At 52.3% G+C, this 11,688-nt stretch overlaps 2 protein-coding genes across 3 annotated transcripts; one reads left to right on the forward strand and one right to left on the reverse strand.

Annotated features, from left to right (window-relative positions):
• Positions 1-686: 686 nt before the first annotated feature.
• On the reverse strand, positions 687-7,995 carry AP4B1 (adaptor related protein complex 4 subunit beta 1). Of its 2 annotated transcripts, XM_059831045.1 has the most exons (10): positions 7,883-7,995; positions 7,581-7,805; positions 7,376-7,506; positions 6,751-6,898; positions 5,574-6,070; positions 4,759-4,842; positions 3,697-3,800; positions 3,288-3,495; positions 2,672-2,985; positions 687-2,487 (listed from the first exon to the last, which is right to left on the reverse strand). In XM_059831045.1, exons 1-10 carry the CDS (start codon positions 7,993-7,995, stop codon positions 2,062-2,064), a joined length of 2,250 nt encoding a protein of 749 aa, XP_059687028.1. In that variant the 3' UTR covers positions 687-2,061. The 2 variants fall into 2 exon arrangements, with proteins under 2 accessions (XP_059687028.1, XP_059687029.1); XM_059831046.1 differs by lacking the exons at positions 6,751-6,898; positions 7,376-7,506; positions 7,581-7,805.
• A 322-nt stretch (positions 7,996-8,317) lies between these two features.
• On the forward strand, positions 8,318-9,993 carry DCLRE1B (DNA cross-link repair 1B). The gene is made up of 4 exons (XM_059831047.1): positions 8,318-8,521; positions 8,591-8,741; positions 8,809-8,988; positions 9,122-9,993. The coding sequence occupies exons 1-4, from the start codon at positions 8,333-8,335 to the stop codon at positions 9,991-9,993; spliced, it is 1,392 nt and encodes a 463-aa protein (XP_059687030.1). The 5' UTR covers positions 8,318-8,332.
• Positions 9,994-11,688: the final 1,695 nt, after the last annotated feature.

The raw sequence follows: 11,688 nt of genomic DNA on the forward strand, positions 1-11,688 counted from the left end.
CTTCTGGGAAGTGTGTGACCCCAGACTCCTCCCCGTAACAGCACGACACTCCAATGTTTGCTCTCCTAACTGCCCTCATTCAAGCTATGGGTGTAGTTTACTTTCAAAGTAGTTCCTGTTAAGATCAACTGAAATAAGTATTTACAAGTTACTGAAGACCGTTGACCTGTTCCTTCAACCAGGTGTCTGGATAAAAGGCTAGAACCTCCAAGTCCCATCCCAGACAAAGGCTAGACTCGGTCTAGCCACAGCAGAGTAAATGATAGCTTGCCAACAAGCTATGAACTATTTTTTTTCTGAAAACTGCGTAATGCCAATGCTCCAATGCAGTTCTCCGTAAGGACAAGAATACAACAGATGCATAAAGACACTGGAAACTGTTAATAGGAGCCCTGCTACAGCTGACTTCTTCTCTACCGTTGAACATCTACCTTTGAAGTAATTTGGTATATGAGGCTGAAATAAATTGTTGCACAATTGCTCCTTAAAGCCTTGCTTCAAGAAGTTGAGAGCGAAAAGCCCTGTCTGACATTGAGGCAGGAACTGGACTGGAGTTCTCTCTGGATCCACAGTAGTGATCAGATGTCTCCATCCCGCAGGCTTCAGAGTTGAACGAACAAGTACTCCAGAAAATAGCCAGGAATGATTCTCATTTTTATTAGGAAAATCAGCAATAAAATCTAAAACCTGGCGTTTAACAGTGACAGCAGTGTTTCAGTGAAGAGCATGGAAGGCATATTGCAATTTAAACGTACAATACAGTCATTAAAAGAAGTTAAAAATCACAAGAAATCTTACAGAACAGGGTTAACAAAGCCCCTCCTTACAGAGTACCATAAAGCTGGGTTGCAGTAACCTATGTACCTCAACCTTAAGCCAAGGAGGCTTCTTCAGGGTTTTGCCACTTTTCATGACAAAGTCCAACTCGCCGTAACTTTTGATAGAGCAGATGGAGTGCTGTTGACATGTTCTTCAAAAAGCCAAGTCCCGAGGCTGACCAGAGTATAACTTTAAAAACTGTAAAAATTAGTCACATACCACTGCACCATCTCATGTACTATACTGTGAGGACAGGATGACAGTACGGCACAGAAGTACTACACAGAAAACAAACCTTTAAATACCCATTCTAGTGACAAAGTAACAAGTGGCAAAAATCAGTATCGGCAAAAATTTAATATTCCATACAGGTTAATTATCTAAACAGCAATTCTTCCATTATTGGCGTGACTACCAAGAACTGACAGCTCACTGACGTGGCCAGAGTGATGCAGGCTACAAAACTCATGCTGTATTAACTCACACAAACACATCATACACAACCTGCACACTCCTACGTTTTCTTACAGTAGCCCTGAGGGGGGAATTTCAGAGAGGGCTATTCATGATTACAGTAACACATTTGAACTAGAAAATACACTTTTCTCTTGAAAAAGCAACATACTGTTTCCAGTGAGCATGATGTACCCTGTCCACCCATCTCTGACACAGCAGAGCTCTGTTCACCTGTAAGTGAAGCTACTATTGAAAACTGTCAATCAGAAAATGAAATCACATGTAAAGACAGCCAAGAACTAAATACTTCTCTCTTCACTGCACTGTTCCTTTTAATGTGAGATTAAGTAGCAGAGTCCTGGAGTCTCTGAACTGGTTTTTGAATTATTTACAATTCTCATGACAAAAAACCTCTCCAAAACACATCCCTGAATTTTGCTCATTTCTGGTTCCGTCAGTCACCTTAGTGTCTTGTGACAGTTGCCATAGATGCCACCACTTCTGTGACTCATGCCAGAAGCAGCAGGCTCACGAATGCATTACCTTGTCCTTTCCCCAGCGCAGAGGGAGGACAGACCTTTCACCCTGCCCCATTCACCAGCTGCAGCAATCCTGTACCTGCCAGCTGCAGCTACCCCTCACCACATGCGCTTGCTAGGCCCAGCTCTGCTGCTAACACTCCCATGGTTTAAAAGTACAAAACCAGCACCAGATATGGCAAATGAAGCCAGAGAAAGAAACTTTTCCTGTGCCCTGAGCAAGCATCCTACTGGGAGCAGGAAACAATCAGGACCCCAGTCCTGCAACTGCCCCCATGACCGTTCTTAACGCCGAAATAAAGGTTTGCAGTGCCTCCGGCTTTGCCTCACTCTGCTTCACTGAAACCTGCATCTCTGAATCTGCTGCCTCAAGCAAGAGCTCTGTTAGGAAGAGGCAGCCTGTGTCATCCTGAGCACCGAGATAAGCTTTCCACGGCTGGACGCCAGCCTTGCTCATCGCGATAGTCTGGATGTGGACAACGTGAAGAGCTGTCTGTATGGTATCCGGATGAACAGTCCTACACCAGGGCAGAGAGAGGCGGCAGCTCATGTCCAGGCTCAGCCAGGTCTTCTCAAACTGTTCTGCAGTCAGGTAAACATCAGGAACTAAGGTCAGGCTGCCTGTATCGGCATCAACCTTGAGGACTTCTTTATTCCCTTCAGAAATCAGTGACTCTGAAATGAAACCACAAACGTGTGAGATGCAGCATATAAGGTACAGCTTCCAATTTCACAAAGAACATCTTATGATTAGCCATGCGCTGCACAAGATAGCCAAAACACTAAGGCAGCATTCTCAAAGCACTGTGATCTTCCAAAGAAACCCACGTGAGAACATCTACTGACAAGGGGAAAACGGATCTCAGATGAAAGTGAGGCGGGTTACCTGTGTCTCTGTTCCTGGAGTCAGTACAAGGAGAAAATGTGTAAGAGGGTTCTGCTGGCTGGTGAGCAGCGATGAGTGCCCAGCGTTCTCTGCCATAAACTGGTGCAAGAGTATTAAACTCTGAAGCCCATGTATTGACAGGTCGCTCAGTTTGGTCTTCCAGGAGCCCCAGAGAGGGGTCAGACTTGGGGCTACACAGGACTCGTTTCACTTCTTCCACACCGGACTGCAAAAGGCGATAGTAGAACAATCCACGGTCTCGTACTGCCATATCCATCTCCTCCTCTGTGAATTAGAGGGACGTAATTTATGGAGAATTCTATCATCCAGATTTCCCCGACGTACTAACCCTTAACTACTAAAACCAGATTCCCAGGGATATAGTGTAAGCCTGTCACACTCACCAACCAGACACCTAGGGGCCAAGTAGCAGCCTAAGGCACAAAGCCACCTTACCTTGCCGTCCCAGATGGTCTCCTCACAGCTAGGATGCTAACACATGGCATGCATGCACTGGGGACACAGCCAAACCGGGTCCCAAAAAGCCTATACCACAGCTTCGGTGAAACAGCATGAAGGGTACCCACCTATGCAGTAATACAGCAGTCTCCCTAGCATGTCCTGACACTCAGCAGGACGAGACAGGAAAAGCCGCACCAATGCTGTCAGAAGCTCCATCTTCACTGCTGGGAACATCTCCGATTTCACATTCTCCACAAAATCCTCTAAAACATAGGGGGCATTCAGTACTTTCTCACCATGTGCACCCAGGAGCCAGATCAGCGCTTGCTTGCCCTGAAGGAACCACAGAAAAAATAGCAAATAGGTGCTTGTTTACCAGAAAGACAGTGCTGACATGAAATCAACAGATATGAGAGAACAGGTCTTCTGAAGATTTCTGAGCTTTGCCTGCCAATCGTGAGCCAAAGGAAAGCCAAACAGTCACTGTCCACCCATCCTCAACAGCTGCCAGCCCAAGGCACCAAGACACCTTACCTCACTGTCCTGGATGGCGTCCTCACAGCTGGGCAGTGCCCGACACACCGCATCCGTGCACTGGGGACACAGCCAAACCAGATCCCGAAAAGCCTGTACTACCGCTGCAATGAAACAAAATGCTCAGCGTTCCCCAAGAGTTATGAAACCACGGGGGGAGGGGGGGAATTTCCAAAAAACCCCACTCAAGAGACTCTGCAAATCTTAGCTAGGGAGGTCAGTGCCTTGCTTGTGACTATGATTGGAGACACGCTTCTTCAGAGTCCCATGACACTGCATTTGTCAGAGCAAAGTTGCACCAAGTCTAAAATAAAGCACTGAAACTTCAGATTGTTCCTCTGGCTGCTGGAAAGTAATCTCTCTTCTGGACACTCCCCAGCCTTTAAAAAGACACTGACTCACGATGCTTCAGTCAGACACACAAGGTTAGAATGACAAATTAAAACTAACACCAATTCAAAACGAGCCTCATGAGCTTTAGGTCAAAATTTTAAAGACTCTGCTGCCCACTTACAGAAACACCAGCAGCTTCTAAGACCTAATTCAACAGCTGAGTGCAAGCACGTGATTTTCAAAACTGAAAGCAAGACCATTTAAAAGAGAGGGCAGAAACAGCAGTGATACGAAGTTAGACCTGAGGACAGCAGAAGAAAAAGAGAAGCCTGGGTACAACTGCATCAGAAGTATTATATGAGGAACAGAAATCACGAAGATTTAAAAGATCTGTTCATCATCTTGGCCCTCAAACAGTCACCAAATGTCTCTGCCGAGTCCCTCATTCCCTAAGTCAGCAGGCGGCAGCCAGAAAGGAGCCTCCATATTGGACCATGAACGCAGCTATGACCATCTCCCTCATCACCACAAAGAGTAGTTCCTAAGGAAGGAAAAACTACAGTGTCCAGTCACACTATATACCCCCATTCCACCAGGAAGACTTCCACCTGAAGATGGCAATTAAATTAAAAGCCAAGTGCCTTTCAGAGCCTCGAGTTTGGGATCACAAGCCCCAGCAAGGCCACTGGCTGAAAGCATAAGCCAGACAAACAACCTGCAGATGATTACCTGAAGTGATATGCTCCTGCTGAAGCCCCAGGAGCTCTGTCAGAATCCCCACGCACTGGTCTGTGTACGTCCTAGCAATATTGCCTGCAGAGACACCAAAGGACATAGAAGTCAACCTTTTGTTAGAGTGAAATAGGAACCATGAGCCCAACTACTCATCACAAACTCCCTTTGAAGAAACAGCCTTTCTCTTTTCCTTTTTAACTACAATTTCTGGAAGTGTAGTCTAATGGACTTGTTCCCCACACAAGGGATATGTTCCTTTCTCTGAAGCCATGCCTCAGAAGTCTGTACTTTTCTTAAATGTAACACATAAGAAAGGCATTTTAGCATCCCTGGCTTTCTCCTTATGAGTACTATAGAAACTCAACTATTTTAAAGCTTACAAAACCAAAACTGAAGTGCCCCAAATCACCTTAACTCTGCCCCCATCACAACTCAAAGAACAAGCAGGTACTAGAGCAGCTCCTCCACCCCCTACACAGTTTCATTCAACACTATAAGGCTCATTAGTAAGATGAAATGACACGATTTCTTTACAGCATCTCGCCAAAGCACAGACATTTGAACAAGATTTAAGGACATTATGCGCAACCTGAAACAGTTCAATACCAGGACTTCTGAAAGAATCGGCACAATTGTGGTTTAGAAACACACTCACACAAAGCATTTCTGGGGAGGCTGGTCTACAGAGGACTGTACTGCTTCGGTACAGATCAGTTATTTGGCATTGGCCCAGATACACTTCAGCAGAGAAAGGCCCACCTTAAAGGTCTAGGGCTGCAGCTGCTCCCGAGGCAAGACACAGCTCTTACCTATGGCGAAGATCGCCCCTTGGGCAAGCTCTACCGACACATCAGTGCAATACCCCTTCAGCTCCTCCAGCACTTGCTGTACATTTTCATCATTTACGAGCTCACACAACACCTCCATCTTCTGGCATTTGATGTAGTGGGGCTCTGAATACGAACAGAAGAACTTTTTGTAGTGGCTGCTAAAATGGCCAGGAAGGCTACCAAGGATCTGACGCACGTGGCACAGTGCAGTGAAGCAGAGCTCCCTGCTCTCAGAAGTGCAGGCAGACAGCAGCGGTCCCTTCACTCTCACCAAAACATCTGCCTGCACATGTGGGTACTCCCTGGCCAGCACTAGGAAGAGCTTGGTGGCTGCCATCACAACGCTGGGGCTGCTGCTTTTTAGACAGCCATCCAGTAAATTGAGTATGTCGAAGAGTTCCTCCTCCGTGCGGGGTCTGTACCGCAGAAGGAAGGTAAGCACCTCACTTTGCCCCCACTGATCCAGATCAGCCATCCTGCCAAGAGAATAACCACAGTTTGCAGGCGTCCAGAAGCACACGAAGATCTGTGCTGTGCAGAATAGAGGCCTTAGCCTCTGAGTTTCTCACCGTCTCTGTTCCAAACCAAATGCTATGCTTCAGAAGTAGATACCATGATTTTACGTCAAGAGAGTTGACCAGTTTATGCACACAGGCTTAACTCAGCATCAGTGACGTGCACTTTCGCTGGTGCTCTAAGCCAGACAGCAACATTGACAAGAACCCAGGGCAGAGCAATACCCCTCTTTTGCCAGATCATGTGGAATTACCTACAGAAAAGTTATTTCTTCAAGCAATGGATAAGTTATGTATCTTTCAACTGATTGGGAGAGACATACTGGAACATACCTGTCCCACAAATATAACATGTACACTGTCACCAAAAAAACCTCAACTAATCACGTTAACTTACAATCCAAAACAAACCAGCAGCTGAAGCAAAGACTCCCTGGAAAAGCAGGGCATCTCAGATTTCTCTTAAGATCTTAGCATAAAAATAATACAGTTTCTCTTAGGACGGGCACCTCCGTCTTTGGGTGCCTGACTCTTCCCTTCAAGTTCTGACAGGAGCCCAGAAATACCTGCTCTGCGAGCATGCAAAACACAAGAGCAAGAATGAAGCTTCCAGCACCATCCTGATATCAGAGAAAACAAACCTGTTGAGGAGATGATGGGCAATGGGTTTGTTGATGACAACTCCTCCCTCCTTCTTCAAGATCTCTTCTAAGGCCCTCAGACAATTCACGACTACAATAGGATCCTGATCACGAAGCAAACTGTATAGCTCGTTCACCAACGCACCGTCTGCAAAGAAGCAGAGGTCTCTGCATCACAGTCTGTTGACGCGCTGCAATTTAGTCACCGTCTCCAAGATGTATCACAAACAAAAGATACGGCCTGCACCGGCAGAAACAGCAACGAAACTCCCAGCTCTGCATAGCACCTGCCCCGGCACAGCTCTTCCCCGACGGCCTGCGGGCGCCAGAAGGGCTCCGGGCCGACGAGAGGCTGTGCAGACGGCCAGGCGTGGCGGGCGGCCCTGTAAGAGCCGGTACGGCAGCGGGACCCCGGCTGGGAGCACGCCGTGCCCGGCGGCTCAGCGACGATTCCACAGACGGCGCCGCCCCGCTCACCCCCGCCCCCCGCCCCGTCGGGGCCCGCAGCCACCACCGAGGCACCGCGGCGGAGCCCGGACGAGCCGCCCTGCGCCCCCCCCCCGCCGCGCCCCGCGGGGGCCCCATGGCGGGCACAGCCCTGCGGGCCAGCGCCGCGCCCGCTCACCCACGTCGGGCTCGCCCTGCAGCCTCAGCATCTTGGCGCAGCCGAGCACGGCCGCTCTCCGCACGTAGGAGGCCTTGTCCCGCAGGCCGCTGAGCAGGGGCTGCCGCAGGTACTCCTGAATGCCGGGCATCCTGCGGGCGGGCGGGCGTCAGCGGGCGGCCCCCCCGGCCCGGCCCCCCCGCCGCCCCGGCCCGGCCCGGCCCACCTGAGGCCGCACATGCTGCGGAGGGCGAGCCCCCGCACGGCGGGGCTGGGGTGGGCGCAGTCCTTGCGCAGCGTGTTGACGGCCAGCAGCGCCAGCTGCGGCTGCCGCGGGGCCTGCGCCCGCACGTACAGCGACACCAGCTTCTTCTGCACCACGTCGGCCGCCGCGCTGGCCTTCACCATCTCCGGGAACAGCCCCGACACGTCCGCGCCCTGCCCCATGTGCCTGCGGCGGAGACACCGTTCAGCGCGGCCCGGCCCGGCCCGGCCCGGCCCCGCCGCCGCCCCGCGCTCCCGCCCTACCGGATGACGCGCAGGACGGCGGCGCGGTACCGCAGCCGATCCGCCTGCACGTGCGGGTTGGCCAGGGCTCGGCGGAGCTCCCGCAGCGCCTCCTCCCCGCCCAGGTACGGCATGGCCCCGGCCCCGGCCCCGGCCCCGCTCCCGGCCCCGCTCCCGGCCCCGCGCCGAGCTCCGCTCCGCTCCGCGCCGCCCGGCCCCGCCCCGCCCCGCCGGCCCCGCCCCGCCCCGCCGGCCCCGCCCCGCCCCGCCGGCCCCGCCCCGCGCATACGACTCCGCCCCGCCCTCGACGCGGCGCCTCAGCCCCGCCCCTCGCGCTGCGCGCGCATTCCCGCCCCGCCCCTGACGTGTGACTCGGCCGCGCCCGGCGCCGCCTGCGCCTGCGCGGCGCCGCCCGCCAAATTCGGCGGGAAGCGGCGGGGCGGGCGCCGCTGCCGCCGGCGGGCGGCTGCGATGAGCGGGACGGTGATCCCCGGGACGCCCATCGCCGTGGACTTCTGGAGCGTGCGGAGGGCGGCCAGCGCTCGCCTCTTCTTCCTGTCGCACATGCACTCGGACCACACGGTGGGGCTCTCCAGCACCTGGAACCGCCCGCTGTACTGCTCGCCGCTCACCGCCCGCCTCCTGCACCGCCGCCTCCAGGTACGTGCGCCCGGCCCGGCCCCCCCGCGCCGCCCGGCCCGGCCCGCCCTCACCGCCCGGCCCCCGCAGGTGCCGCCGCGCTGGATCCGGCCGCTGGAGGTGGGGCAGAGCCATGTGCTGGGCGAGGAGGGGGTGACGGTGACGCTGCTCGACTCCAACCACTGCCCCGGCTCCGTCATGTTCCTCTTCGAGGGCGCCTTTGGCACCATCCTCTACACAGGTACGGGGCAGGCCCCCGCGGCCCCCGCCGCGGCCCCCGCCCCGCCCTGACAGCCCTGTCCTTGCAGGGGACTTCCGCTACACGAGCGCCATGCAGCGCGAGCCGGCGCTGAGGGGCCGCCACATCGACCGCCTCTACCTGGACAACACCCACTGCCACCCGCACCGGCCCCTGCCCTCGCGGCAGTGTGCCACGCACCAGGCTGCCCACGTCATCCGCACGCACCCACAACACCGAGTCGTCATCGGTGAGTGCTGCCTCGTGCCGCGGTGCACTCGCCTTCCCCTCCTGTCGGCCGGGCCCCTTGGCACCCTCCCCTCGGCAGGGGCTCGTGCCCCCTTGCCCCATCACTGGTGTGCTGCTCGTGGCTCTCCTCGCAGGTGTGTACAGCCTGGGGAAAGAGACGCTGCTGGTGGACCTGGCCGTGGAGTTCAGCACCTGGGTTGTGGTGAGCCCCTGGCGCCTGGAGCAGATGCGGCTGCTGGAGTTGCCTGATGTGTTCACCACTGAGGAGGGGGCCGGCTGGATCCGTGCCGTGGATGTCACTGAGATCCGCTGGGATACCCTTGTCAGCTGGAACTCGCTGCACCCTACCATTGCCATCCTCCCTACCGGCAGGCCCGTGAAGATCACCCACCCCAACATCCACCCCATTCCCTACTCGGATCACTCATCCTTTTCGGAGCTGTGCGAGTTTGTGAAGTGGCTGAAACCTTGCTCGGTCATTCCAATCGTGAGGGGTGGCATGTGCCAGGCTTACTTTCAGAAATACTTAAGTTCTGTCCCCCAGGCACTTCCTGACCTCAAAATCCCAAAGCCTGTGCAAGAGTCTGTACAGCAGCAAAGCAAAAGGAAGCGGCAGAAACCCATGTGTCTCTTGAAAAGAGCTGCCCAGCATTCTGTGCCCCGAGGAGTTGTTTATGAGTCCCCAGAGAAACAAACTGAGAATACTGAAGAGTTCACAGGTGTTAAGGTTCTTCAGCAGAACTACTGTGGGTCAGCTTTCTGCTTGAAAGAAGGTTGCACTTGTCACACGGGGAAGGAGAAAAGGAAGGAAGAGTTGAGTGGAGAACAGTCAGGAGTAGCAAGAGCAGCTAGCGCTGTTAGCCAGGCACCTATTTCTGATGAGCACTTTCTAACTGGATTTGCAGAGCAGTATTTACTTACTCCCTTAAATGTCCTAAAGCAGAATTCCTCACAGAAATTTGACAAGCTGGTAGAAGATTTCTTTAGGAGGGAAGAAGCATCCTGAAAAATTGTGTGACACTTGCCAGTGCCAATGCGGTCGATAGCAGTGATTCTAGATGTCTTACTATTGCATCCCATTCTCTGTACTCAAGTTTCCCATCAGAAGAGAGGAGCTCAGCTATGGGGCTCTACTTTCTTTACCTCGTGTTAGAGGACAAGGAGGAAACTAGAACCGGTTTGTAGGCATTAGATTTTTAAAATTTATTTATTTTTATATCTCTGTCTACATCTGTTGGGTCTCGCAGTCAGGCAGTGTGGTCCCATTATGTGTGTGTGCCTTGTAACTAGTTTTTGCAGTGACTTAACTGCCAGGTTGATTCAAGTTGAGCTGCAGAGGGTGTGAGCTGCCTGCAGCTGAAGTAATTAATGGGGATGGATGTGCTGAAAGAAGCAAGAAGGTGGAATCTGAGAGCCCCTAAGATTCTTCTTTCTATATGTCTGTAATGCCTCATTGACAATGAGTGGTTCATTCCAAGATGCATTACAAATGTTATGTATTAAGGTACATTTAAAAAATGGCGCTTAAAGAAATCTAGAAAACAAAGTGCCTCTAAGTCTATTAATCTATTTTCTATCTATTAATCTACTAATACCTCCAGACAGCACTGCTTTTGTATCCAGTCAACTGCAGCTGGACACAGTTCTGCTCTCCTGAAGCACCATCTTAATGTTAACTGTCAATGCTTTTTCAGGTTATTGTCTGGGCTTTTGAGTTCTGGACTTTCCCGAATGGGTTACTGGATCCTCTGCAGTCTCTGCACTCAAGTCTGCAAGTCTAAATTCCACTTGACTGCAAAGCGCTTCTGGTAACTGCTGGCATTCTGCTAGGCCCACTGCCGTCCCATCCACAGCCTGTTCTTATCAGGCAATGGCAAATGGGATGGAAGGTAATGAACCATCTGCTCAGTGGTATGAAGTGCTCAGTCTTAGCAATCTTTGGAAGGAATACTGTGGCTGAACAGCAAAATTGGCTCCATTAGTTAGAGGTCAGCCACTTTCCCACTCCAGATCAACTGCGGAGAGCCACAGCCTAGCTGGCACAGTCAGGAAGTGTCAGTAGTGCGACTACCAACTGTGGAGCCTGGAAACGCTGTAGTTATCCATGCCAAACTGCACTATGTTACAAATTGGCTCCCCATGGGGTCAAGGCAGCAACACTGGAGTGGAAATGGTCACTAAGGTACTTTCCTGGAACCACAAACCAGCTTGTTATTCAGCTTTTTCCAGCCTCCTTTTTGTTACTTCCAACACAAAATGTTTCATGTGATCTTGATCAGGATCAGAGTCTCTTCTGAAGGTAGGGTCCTGCAAGGTCTCTCCAAGACCAGTCAGCTAGATGGATTGAATTCCCTGAATCAAGCCAGAAAAGGAAGCATTTGCTCTTTGAGTAAAGCTCGAGCTCATGAAAAGCAAATATGCCTGTAGATGCAGCAGCCACACCTGTTAAACACAGGGCTGTCCTGAACAGTAATCATGAAGACAGCCAGAGTGGGTATGTTTGGAAAACTGTTTGGCAAATGTGAGTCCTAACTCCCAACCCTGTGCCTCCCCAGGCACTGCAACTTTTATCACTATAATGTAAGCAGTGCCTCTCCACGGGACTGCCTGTTGATTCTGCCTGCCACCTGCTAAGGGGATGTTGGAAGTAGGGGAGCAGTGTTCTGAGAAATACACTTCAAAAAGGGGTAGCAAGGGTAGC

This window comes from Gavia stellata, chromosome 30 (genome assembly GCF_030936135.1).
Source record: "Gavia stellata isolate bGavSte3 chromosome 30, bGavSte3.hap2, whole genome shotgun sequence".
Lineage (NCBI taxonomy): Eukaryota > Metazoa > Chordata > Aves > Gaviiformes > Gaviidae > Gavia > Gavia stellata.

Coding starts and splice junctions, on each gene's coding strand:
- DCLRE1B (XM_059831047.1), top strand. CDS start 8,333: ATGAGCGGGACGGTGATCCCCGGGACGCCCATCGCCGTGGACTTCTGG. Junction 8,522..8,590: donor TCCTGCACCGCCGCCTCCAG/GTACGTGCGCCC, acceptor CGGCCCCCGCAG/GTGCCGCCGCGCTGGATCCG. Junction 8,989..9,121: donor ACAACACCGAGTCGTCATCG/GTGAGTGCTGCC, acceptor CTCTCCTCGCAG/GTGTGTACAGCCTGGGGAAA.
- AP4B1 (XM_059831045.1), bottom strand. CDS start 7,995: ATGCCGTACCTGGGCGGGGAGGAGGCGCTGCGGGAGCTCCGCCGAGCC. Junction 7,806..7,882: donor GCCGTCCTGCGCGTCATCCG/GTAGGGCGGGAG, acceptor TCTCCGCCGCAG/GCACATGGGGCAGGGCGCGG. Junction 2,986..3,287: donor ACTGCTGTATTACTGCATAG/GTGGGTACCCTT, acceptor TCTAATTCACAG/AGGAGGAGATGGATATGGCA.